This window comes from Oncorhynchus nerka, linkage group LG7, assembly GCF_034236695.1.
Source record: "Oncorhynchus nerka isolate Pitt River linkage group LG7, Oner_Uvic_2.0, whole genome shotgun sequence".
In the NCBI taxonomy this organism is placed as follows: domain Eukaryota; kingdom Metazoa; phylum Chordata; class Actinopteri; order Salmoniformes; family Salmonidae; genus Oncorhynchus; species Oncorhynchus nerka.
In genome coordinates, this window is record NC_088402.1 from 11,123,527 (window position 1) to 11,135,860 (window position 12,334).

The 12,334-nt window shown below is 42.5% G+C and overlaps 1 protein-coding gene across 2 annotated transcripts; it reads left to right on the forward strand.

The window, feature by feature from the left end:
* Positions 1–2,651: 2,651 nt before the first annotated feature.
* Positions 2,652–10,819, forward strand: LOC115117017 (CCN family member 2-like). 2 transcript variants are annotated; one of them, XM_029645464.2, is made up of 5 exons: positions 2,652–3,017; positions 5,298–5,514; positions 5,744–5,995; positions 7,060–7,316; positions 9,254–10,819. In XM_029645464.2, exons 1-5 carry the CDS (start codon positions 2,964–2,966, stop codon positions 9,557–9,559), a joined length of 1,086 nt encoding a protein of 361 aa, XP_029501324.1. In that variant the 5' UTR covers positions 2,652–2,963; the 3' UTR covers positions 9,560–10,819. The 2 variants fall into 2 exon arrangements, with proteins under 2 accessions (XP_029501324.1, XP_029501325.1); XM_029645465.2 differs by having other exon boundaries at positions 2,659–3,017; positions 7,102–7,316.
* Positions 10,820–12,334: the final 1,515 nt, after the last annotated feature.

Here is a 12,334-nt window from a genome sequence, read left to right on the forward strand (position 1 = left end):
CCCGCTATCTGTAGACTACCTCTAAGAAAGGTCAAGACCTCTGTGGCCCCGCTATCTGTAGACTACCTCTAAGAAAGGTCAAGACCTCTGTGGCCCCGCTATCTGTAGACTACCTCTAAGAAAGGTCAAGACCTCTGTGGCCCCGCTATCTGTAGACTACCTCTAAGGAAGGTCAAGACCTCTGTGGCCCCGCTATCTGTAGACTACCTCTAAGAAAGGTCAAGACCTCTGTGGCCCCGCTATCTGTAGACTACCTCTAAGAAAGGTCAAGACCCCTGTGGCCCCGGCACTATCTGTAGACTACCTCTAAGAAAGGTCAAGACCCCTGTGGCCCCGGCGCTATCTGTAGACTACCTCTAAGAAAGGTCAAGACCCCTGTGGCCCCGCTATCTGTAGACTACCTCTAAGAAAGGTCAAGACCTCTGTGGCCCCGCTATCTGTAGACTACCTCTAAGAAAGGTCAAGACCTCTGTGGCCCCGCTATCTGTAGACTACCTCTAAGAAAGGTCAAGACCTCTGTGGCCCCGCTATCTGTAGACTACCTCTAAGAAAGGTCAAGACCCCTGTGGCCTCGGCACTATCTGTAGACTACCTCTAAGAAAGGTCAAGACCCCTGTGGCCCCGGCGCTATCTGTAGACTACCTCTAAGAAAGGTCAAGACCCCTGTGGCCCCGCTATCTGTAGACTACCTCTAAGAAAGGTCAAGACCTCTGTGGCCCCGCTATCTGTAGACTACCTCTAAGAAAGGTCAAGACCTCTGTGGCCCCGCTATCTGTAGACTACCTCTAAGAAAGGTCAAGACCTCTGTGGCCCCGCTATCTGTAGACTACCTCTAAGAAAGGTCAAGACCTCTGTGGCCCCGCTATATGTAGACTACCTCTAAGAAAGGTCAAGACCTCTGTGGCCCCGCTATCTGTAGACTACCTCTAAGAAAGGTCAAGACCTCTGTGGCCCCGCTATCTGTAGACTACCTCTAAGAAAGGTCAAGACCCCTGTGGCCCCGGCACTATCTGTAGACTACCTCTAAGAAAGGTCAAGACCCCTGTGGCCCCGGCGCTATCTGTAGACTACCTCTAAGAAAGGTCAAGACCCCTGTGGCCCCGCTATCTGTAGACTACCTCTAAGAAAGGTCAAGACCTCTGTGGCCCCGCTATCTGTAGACTACCTCTAAGAAAGGTCAAGACCTCTGTGGCCCCGCTATCTGTAGACTACCTCTAAGAAAGGTCAAGACCTCTGTGGCCCCGCTATCTGTAGACTACCTCTAAGAAAGGTCAAGACCCCTGTGGCCCCGGCACTATCTGTAGACTACCTCTAAGAAAGGTCAAGACCCCTGTGGCCCCGGCGCTATCTGTAGACTACCTCTAAGAAAGGTCAAGACCCCTGTGGCCCGCTATCTGTAGACTACCTCTAAGAAAGGTCAAGACCTCTGTGGCCCCGCTATCTGTAGACTACCTCTAAGAAAGGTCAAGACCTCTGTGGCCCCGCTATCTGTAGACTACCTCTAAGAAAGGTCAAGACCTCTGTGGCCCCGCTATCTGTAGACTACCTCTAAGAAAGGTCAAGACCTCTGTGGCCCCGCTATCTGTAGACTACCTCTAAGAAAGGTCAAGACCTCTGTGGCCCCGCTATCTGTAGACTACCTCTAAGAAAGGTCAAGACCTCTGTGGCCCCGCTATCTGTAGACTACCTCTAAGAAAGGTCAAGACCTCTGTGGCCCCGCTATCTGTAGACTACCTCTAAGAAAGGTCAAGACCTCTGTGGCCCCGCTATCTGTAGACTACCTCTAAGAAAGGTCAAGACCTCTGTGGCCCCGCTATCTGTAGACTACCTCTAAGAAAGGTCAAGACCTCTGTGGCCCCGCTATCTGTAGACTACCTCTAAGAAAGGTCAAGACCCCTGTGGCCCCGGCGCTATCTGTAGACTACCTCTAAGAAAGGTCAAGACCTCTGTGGCCCCGGCACTATCTGTAGACTACCTCTAAGAAAGGTCATGACCCCTGTGGCCCCAGCGCTATCTGTAGACTACATATAAGAAAGGTCATGACCCCTGTGGCCCCGGCGCTCAGATCTGACATTGGTAGATAGTGAGCGATGCCTTCTAAACAAGTGACCATTACCTGTTATTGTGTGTCTGTACAGCATGTCACCTGGAATCACCTGGTGACAGTAACTATTGGGATGGTCTCAGTGTGTCATATGAAATGTAATTTTTTATTTTAATGTTATTTAACTAGGCAAGTCAGTTAAAGAACAAATTCGTATTCACAATGACAGCCTACCAAAAGGAAAAAGGCCTCCTGCAGGGGGCTGGGATTAAAAATATAAAGAAATTAAATAAAAATATTGATAAAACAAAAGGTTGATACTTTGTGTTCATCCCAAATGACACCCTATTTCCTACATACTATGTAGAAAATAGGGTGCCATTTGAGACGTACTCTTTGTCATGTTATTACCCCTAGTTATTACATAATCCTACTATCATTCTTTCCCCTTTACCTGTTACCACTTTATGTAGGCTACGTTGTTCTGAACGGTGGCCAAAATGAACAATGTTCTCCTTTAGTCCATGTCAAATAACACTCACAGGCATCCTTGTCAGTTCCTGCTTTAGGACATAAAACAACTCCCACTTGGCTGGGCCTGTGTCTGAAAAGGTGAAATATGATACAGTAAATTGATTGTCTGTAGAAATAGCTCTTCTCTCAGGAATTAGGAAAGAAAACCATCTGGAATTGAAATATTTTCACCCCTTTGGGTCGCGTGTCATGACTCTTGTTTCCCGGGCTCCGGCCCGCCTCGCGGACTATTTAAAGATTCTCCTCTCGGTGCCTCAGTCCTCGAGCCCTGCAGCGAGTCAACACAGCCGATTGACTGTAGAGCGCGAGAAAAGGGAAACTCCTGTCTGTCTGAACGAAAACAAACGTGTTGTAGTGTGCACGCTGTTAAAATAAACTAGCAACAATGTCGGAGGAAATTATTACCAGAATGTGCCTTTTTCTACTCATCGTCTGCTCGGTAAGTTTAATATATAATATGACAGATTTTATGTATCAGATGTGAATAAAGTGCTGGATTTTCATCTATTAATTTATGTAACTTTGTCACTTTGCATTTTATGCAATAATAACCTATTCTTTCTCTCTCATTCACCCGGCTATTGTCATATGATATGATTTGTCTTGTCTTCATATTTATTATTTAGTCATGTAAATGTAGATTTGAAGTACAAACTTTGGGAACGCAATGTGCAGTTATAGCAGCTAAAACATTCCATGGGGGTGTGGGCTCGCAGTAAACAGCTCTGTAAAGTAGCCTACAGCAGCTCTGTAAAGTAGCCTACAGCAGCTCTGTAAAGTAGCCTACAGCAGCTCTGTAAATTAGCCTACAGCAGCTCTGTAAAGTAGCCTACAGCAGCTCTGTATAGTAGCCTACAGCAGCTCTGTAAAGTAGCCTACAGCAGCTCTGTATAGTAGCCTACAGCAGCTCTGTAAAGTAGCCTACAGCAGCACTGTAAAGTAGCCTACAGCAGCTCTGTATAGTAGCCTACAGCAGCTCTGTATAGTAGCCTACAGCAGCGCTGTAAAGTAGACTACAGCAGCTCTGTATAGTAGCCTACAGCAGCTCTGTATAGTAGCCTACAGCAGCTCTGTAAAGTAGCCAACAACAGCTCTGTAAAGTAGCCTACAGCAGCTCTGTATAGTAGCCTACAGCAGCTCTGTATAGTAGCCTACAGCAGCTCTGTATAGTAGCCTACAGCAGCTCTGTAAAGTAGCCTACAGCAGCTCTGTAAAGTAGCCTACAGCAGCTCTGTATAGTAGCCTACAGCAGCTCTGTATAGTAGCCTACAGCAGCTCTGTATAGTAGCCTACATCAGCTCTGTAAAGCGTACAGTAGCTCTGTAAAGTAGCCTACAGCAGCTCTGTAAAGTAGCCTACAGCAGGACTGTAAAGTAGCCAACAGCAGCTCTGTAAAGCGTACAGCAGCTCTGTAAAGCAGTGTACAGCAGCTCTGTATAGTAGCCTACAGCAGCTCTGTAAAGTAGCCTACAGCAGCTCTGTAAAGTAGCCTACATCAGCTTTGTAAAGTAGTGTACAGCAGATCTGTATAGTAGCCTACAGCAGCTCTGTATAGTAGCCTACATCAGCTCTGTAAAGTAGTGTACAGCAGATCTGTATAGTAGCCTACATCAGCTCTGTAAAGTAGTGTACAACAGCTCTGTATAGTAGCCTACAGCAGCTCTGTAAAGTAGCCTACAGCAGCTCTGTAAAGTAGCCTGTAAAGTAACCTATAGCAACTCTATAAAATAGCCTACAGCAGCTCTGTAAAGTAGCCTATAGCAGCTCTGTAAAGTAGCCTATAGCAGCTCTGTAAAGTAGCCTACAGCAGCTCTGTAAAGTAGCCTACAGCAGCTCTGTAAAGTAGACTGTAAAGTAGCCTACAGCAGCTCTGTAAAGTAGCCTACAGCAGCTCTGTAAAGTAGACTGTAAAGTAGCCTACAGCAGCTCTGTAAAGTAGCCTATAGCAGCTCTGTAAAGTAGCCTGTAAAGTAACCTATAGCAACTCTATAAAATAGCCTACAGCAGCAGTTCTGTAAACAATGCAAGGTTATGAAAAAGTAGGGTTGTTATAATTGGATGTCACTGTTACTGAAATGATTGGATTCAAATAGGCTATGTTCTTGGGTTTGTCTTATTCATTGCTACTAAAAGGAACATAAGTATAGAGTACAGAGAAGCAGTAAAACATAATTTAGTAGCCTAAATTACGACATAGGACCTACAATTTAGTGCCAAGTTGTTGTTGTCCCATTTTATTAAATAGTTTTTAATCCATGTAGTGATAAAAGGTTAGCATAACATGGATTAAAAACTATTTAATAAAATGGGACAACAACAACTTGCCACTAAATTGTAGGTCCTATGTCGCAATTTACTCTACTCTGACAGCATTTGAGTAGCCTACATAGATTAGATTAGATTTGTACTTGCTGTAATACCACAGTGCATTACTCTCCATAGAAATGACTGCCAGATATGATTTGGCTACATCGAGTCATGTCTCCATCTTGTGGCAGTAAGATGCATTACAAGTGAGGTGTAAACTCAAAACGCGAAGAAGCCTCATTCAACAGTATCTGCTTCTTTGACACACAGTGTCGACCTAACTCATTGACTTGAAGTTGAGTGGATTATCACATCTTCCCTGGAGACAAATCCTGATATCAGACACGTTATTCACACTATCCTAAGTGTTTTCTTTAACATTTCTGACTGTTATATTTTCTTCCGTCTACAGACAATGGCCCAGGACTGTTCCGATCCTTGTGACTGTCCCTCGGACCCCCCTCCATGCCCGTTTGGTACCAGCCTGGTTCTGGATGGCTGTGGTTGCTGTAAGGTGTGTGCCAGGCAAGCCGGCGAGCCCTGTACCCTCCTGGAGCCATGTGACCACCACAGGGGGCTTTACTGTGATTATGCAATGCTGAGTGACACTGAGCACGGCATCTGCATGGGTGAGTTGAATTCTCCTGTCAACTATTAAAGAAAGGGTAGGAGGTTTTGAGATATCTATCGATATTGTGATCACCTCTTGGCTCTCCTATTGTAGAAATTGCTACATATTTTGTGCAGACTTTGTCAGGGCTTAGATTATCATTATCCAAAGCGGGCAATCCCTGACCTAATAATGTAAAGCCTTTGAAATATCAAATCTAAAATGGCGTCTCCTCCTCTGTGTTTCAGCCCAGGAAGGCCAGACGTGCGACCTGGGAGGGGTCATCTACCGCAGTGGAGAGACCTTTCAGCCCAGCTGCAAGCACCAGTGTGTCTGTATGAACGGAGAGATTGGCTGCGTGCCAACCTGTGCCAGCGACGTGTGGCTGCCCTCCCCAGACTGCCCCTACCCACGCCGCATCCAGATCCCTGGGAAGTGCTGTGAGGAGTGGGTATGTGATCAGAGCCCTCAGGACCACCCCTATCAGTCAGCCATGGCTGGTGAGTCTAACCTCCTACAAGCTCTTGGATTTTCTCTCTCTGTCTGGGTTTCTTTTCTCTCTTTACATCACTTCTCTCTCTTCTCTCTTTTAAAGCTAAACTCCCATATTTTTCTTCTCCAAAATGCTGTCCCTCTCTCTCTCGCTCTCTCTCTCTGTATCTCTCTCTCTCTCCCTCTCTCTCCCTCTCTCTGTGTCTCTGTCTCACTCTCTCGCACTTTCTCTCTCTCTCTCTCCCTCTCTCTCGCTGTCTCTCTGTGTCTCTGTCTCTCTCCCTCTCTCTCTCTGTCTCTCTCTCCCCCTCTCACTCTCTCTGTCTCTCTCAGTGTCTGTCTCTGTCTCTCTCCCTCTCTCAGTGTCTCTGTCTCTCTCTCTCTCTCTCTCTCTCTCCCTCTCCCTCTCTCTCCCCCTCTCTGTCTCTCTCTCAGTGTCTCTGTCTCTCTCTCTCTCTCTCTCTCTCTCTCCCTCTCTGTCTCTCTCAGTGTCTGTCTCTCTCTCTCTCTCTCTCTCCCTCTCTCTCTCTGTCTCTCTCTCCCCCTCTCTGTCTCTCTCTCAGTGTCTCTGTCTCTCTCTCAGTATATCTGTCTCTCTCTCCCTCTCTCTCTCTGTGTCTCTGTCTCTCTCTCTCCATCTCTTTCTCAGTGTCTCTGTCTCTCTCACTCTCTCTCTCTCTCCCTCTCTCTCTCTCTCTCTCTCTCTCTGTGTCTCTGTCTCTCTCTCCCTCTCTCTCTCTCAGTGTCTCTGTCTCTCTCTCCCTCTCTCTCTCTCTCTCAGTGTCTCTCTCTGTCTGTCTCTGTCTCTCTCTCTCCCTCTCTCAGTGTCTCTGTCTCTCTCTCTCCCCCTCCCTCTCTCTCTCAGTGTCTCTGTCTCTCTCTGTCTCTCTCTCTCCCCCTCCCTCTCTCTCTCTCAGTGTCTCTGTCTCTCTCTCCCCCTCCCTCTCTCTCTCAGTGTCTCTGTCTCTCTCTTTACCAAAGTTCAAACTAACCACCTCTCCCGCTTCTCCTCCCCTCTTGTTCACCCCTTTCACCACTGTTCACCTTTTCCTCTCCCTTCCTCTTCTCTCAGGATCTGAAATTCACCCCTTGGTCTCTTCTTCCCCTCTGTCAGTCTACAGAGAGGTGTCAGCCCACGGGCCGGTCCCGGCGGAGAGCCCCAGGGAGAACTGCATCGTCCAGACCACCAAATGGGACGAGTGCTCGGCCACCTGCGGCATGGGCGTGTCGTCCCGCGTCACCAATGACAACGAGCGGTGCCAGCTGGAGAGGCAGACTCGTATCTGTATGATCCGGCCCTGCCACATGGAGCAAGAGAAGGACATCAAGGTGGATACTAATACCATTATATAGTAGAACATACAGAGGAACGTATTATATAGTATAACAACATATAGAGGAGTGTATTATATAGTATAACAACATACAGAGGAATGTATTATATAGTATATTATATAGTATAACAACATACAGAGGAACGTATTATATAGTATAACAACATACAGAGGAACATATTATATAGTATATTATATAGTATAACAACATACAGAGGAACGTATTATATAGTATAACAACATATAGAGGAATGTATTATATAGTATATTATATAGTATAACAACATAGAGAGGAATGTATTATATAGTATAACAACATATAGAGGAGTGTATTATATAGTATAACAACATACAGAGGAATGTATTATATAGTATATTATATAGTATAACAACATACAGAGGAGTGTATTATATAGTATAACAACATACAGAGGAATGTATTATATAGTATATTATATAGTATAACAACATACAGAGGAGTGTATTATATAGTATAACAACATACAGAGGAACATATTATATAGTATATTATATAGTATAACAACATACAGAGGAATGTATTATATAGTATAACAACATATAGAGGAATGTATTATATAGTATATTATATAGTATAACAACATAGAGAGGAATGTATTATATAGTATAACAACATATAGAGGAGTGTATTATATAGTATAACAACATACAGAGGAATGTATTATATAGTATATTATATAGTATAACAACATACAGAGGAGTGTATTATATAGTATAACAACATACAGAGGAACATATTATATAGTATATTATATAGTATAACAACATACAGAGGAGTGTATTATATAGTATAACAACATACAGAGGAACATATTATATAGTATATTATATAGTATAACAACATACAGAGGAATGTATTATATAGTATAACAACATACAGAGGAACATATTATATAGTATATTATATAGTATAACAACATAGAGAGGAACGTATTATATAGTATAACAACATAGAGAGGAATGTATTATATAGTATATTATATAGTATAACAACATAGAGAGGAATGTATTATATAGTATAACAACATAGAGAGGAGTGTATTATATAGTATAACAACATAGAGAGGAATGTATTATATAGTATATTATATAGTATAACAACATAGAGAGGAATGTATTATATAGTATATTATATAGTATAACAACATATAGAGGAACGTATTATATAGTATAACAACCTACAGAGGAATGTATTATATAGTATAACAACATACAGAGGAATGTATTATATAGTATATTATATAGTATAACAACATAGAGAGGAATGTATTATATAGTATATTATATAGTATAACAACATATAGAGGAACGTATTATATAGTATAACAACATACAGAGGAATGTATTATATAGTATATTATATAGTATAACAACATATAGAGGAATGTATTATATAGTATATTATATAGTATAACAACATATAGAGGAACGTATTATATAGTATATTATATAGTATAACAACATAGAGAGGAATGTATTATATAGTATAACAACATAGAGAGGAATGTATTATATAGTATATTATATAGTATAACAACATAGAGAGGAATGTATTATATAGTATAACAACATATAGAGGAACATATTATATAGTATATTATATAGTATAACAACATATAGAGGAATGTATATTATATAGCCTATAATGTATGCATGACATAAGATGATATAACATGGCATTTCTCAGCACATTTAATAAGTGAATACTATAATAAATAATATATATTTTCATCACAAATGTAAACAAGAAGCCATGCAATTCAGGAGCATAGAATGTCTTTGGCTCCTTATCGTTTACTAAAGGTTAGACCCACGCTGCCCTAAGCACGATAGACCATGTAACAAGTTGTTATTCCCATCCTAAACTAACCGCCAGTCATCTCCGTTCCGCAGAGGGGGAAGAAGTGTGTACGGACCCCCAAGTCCCCGCGAGGCGTGCGCTTCCATCTGTCAGGCTGCAGCAGCAGGAGGGTCTACAAGCCCAAGTTCTGTGGTGTGTGTACGGACGGGCGCTGCTGCACCCCCCACACCACCGTCACCGCAGAGGTGGAGTTCCACTGTCCCGAGGGAGACGCCTTCAGACGCAAGATGATGTTCGTCAAGACGTGCTCCTGTCACCACGACTGTCCCCGAGACAATGACATCTTCCTGGCTTCGCACACACGCAGGATGATCGGGGACTATGACAACGATATGTAAACATCATGGCTGCCAAACAAACTGACAAGCACATAAACACATCAGCCCATATACGCACACACACACACACACACATATACACACACTGATAAAACTACTTCACATCGCTCTCACACACACACACACACACATAGGCAGCTTTTTGAATTCCTGGACCCCTGTCTCTACCTTACTACCCATAGACATGTCTACCTAGTGGTGAGACTGAAAACAAGTATGTGAGTTCAAGCATGAGATTGACTCTTTAGGTTTTCTTTTGTTACTTTCGTTTTTAGTTTTGTTTGGGTTTTTAACACGCAGCTCTAAAGTCACCTGGCTCTTTGACTCGTCTGCCTGTGTATCTACAGAGATACTATAGGGTGGATCTGACGCACTGAGGAATCAATGTTAGAGACACGTAGCACATCACTTAGGAAGGTATATAGTTATATTCACTGCTAAAGGCTTATAGGAGCATGACACGGTAGTGTACAGATGAGCAGAAGGTACTTACTCAACCAAATGTCACATTTTGACATAAAATGTTAGAATATGACATTTAAAAAAACAAAAACATTATTCATATGTTAAAGATTAGCAATACAGAAGTAGTTTGAATATATTATACTACTAGTATGTGCCTCGACTGATCTGCATATTATTGAGTGAATATATATATATAATAATTATATACACCTGACACAAAACTATTGGAAATGTTTATGATTGAGTCTTTTAACTTCGACGGGGACGTTACCTATATCTCTCATTATTTAGTCACTTCATTAGTTGTTGACCACTGATATATTTTTAGTTTAGTCCAACGTAAGAGTTTGGGTCCCTAAAAAATTGCTTTGTCTGACTGTGAATTCACGTTCACAGCATGGTCAAAAAGAGACATTAAAATGACTCAAATCCAAAGGAGAAAAAAAACTCTAGTCCAAAAACACTAAAAACCAAAAAGTGGCTTGGCTGAAGAATGTAAATAATATTGTTTACTGTTAATTTTTAAAAAAAAAGGAAAGAAAGAACAAAGGAAATAAATAAATTCTGCATTGACGAATACACTTTGTGTAAATACTGTAAGACTGTGTACAGTTTAGTACTATAATTTATGTACCTGGTTGTTGCTGTTTAATTAATAACACCAGGTTGTAAGTTGTTGTATTTGTATCATACTTGTTTTTCACTGTAACCACCTGGCCAAGATACAAGCGAGTTCCTATTGTTGCACTTTTGTCTATTTCTAATTAAATAAATTATATATTTTTTATACTTAAACTACTTTTCATGCTTTGTCTGACTTACACTCTGAGGCTAATTGTTTCTGAAATATTCATGTTAAAAGGCAGCATAGAAATCGAGGCATTTCTTAAAATAGAAGGTCTAGTCTAGAAAAGGGTGTGGCCAGTACATGCTGTCATAATTTCCCTGTCTGCTGTTATAATTCTAATGGAATGAGATGGAACATGGAACGTTCTAATGGAATGAGATGGAACGTTCTAATGGAATGAGATGGAACATGGAACGTTCTAATGGAATGAGATGGAACATGGAACGTTCTAATGGAATGATACAGTAGCAGTCATCTAGTGCTATAGGACAGCAGAAGGACAGCAGGTAGCCTAGCGGAAGGTTGCTACTTTGAATCCCTCAGCCAACTAGGTGAAAAATCGGACAACGTTCCCTTGTAAGGATATGAGTGTCTGTAAGGATATGAGTGTCTGCTAAATGACCTCAAATGTAAATCTGAGAAATGGGGGGGGTCAAAGACAAAGATGATTTGAAGAACACATAAAAAGAGCTTATTAAGCTGCTAGAAGGTTGTGTTTGGGAAGTGAACCATGGAGGCGCCTACTGCTGCTCATCCCCTCTTATCAGACTCACTGGCAGCCCGCCAGACAGCGCTGGGGAGCGAGGTGATCTGCAGAGTAGCTGTATCTACGTAACTCAAGAGTTGGTTGTGTCCCAAATGGCAGATTATCACTTAGGGGGGAGAGGGGGGGGGGGGGGGTCCCACATGCACAGTCAGCGTCTAAGTACCTGCGTATGATGTTATGGACGCGGCTGAGTGACGCGGTCCACAGTCGGCTGCAGCATTTGCAGGTGACGCGCTGTCAAGGAGTAGGAACCAGGAACTAGTGTTCATGGGAAGGAATGTTGTTTTGGGTGTTTGCTTTAAATATTTCATAGGTTTTCTGCGTACATGTGTCATTTCACCAAAACACACACACACACAAGGGGATCACACATGCAAGCACACACACACACACTTTCTCACTTTCACACACACACTTTCTCACTTTCACACACACTCACACACACACACACACACACACACAGAGCGTGCCCTACATGCACCTGGACCTCAGAATCCACCCTGGCAGAAATAGAAGGTATGGGGGAATTAGGTAACTGAGCACTAAACAATTCCTCTCTTCAACTCATGTGCATTCTCCCGTTTTAATTTGAGATCAGTTCACCATTCTGAAATTACAGTAATAGTAATATGAGAGTATTATGAGCTGAACTGGAGCCCGATGCAGCTACTGTTTCTGTTTGCATTAATGGAGCTGGTGCTGCTGTGTAGGAAGGACGATGTAGCTACTGTTTCTGTTTGTATTAATGGAGCTGGTGCTGCTGTGTAGGAAGGACGATGTAGCTACTGTTTCTGTTTGTATTAATGGAGCTGGTGCTGCTGTGTAGGAAGGACGATGTAGCTACTGTTTCTGTTTGCATTAATGGAGCTGGTGCTGCTGTGTTGTAGGTAGGTGGCATTCACTTTGATTTCAATAT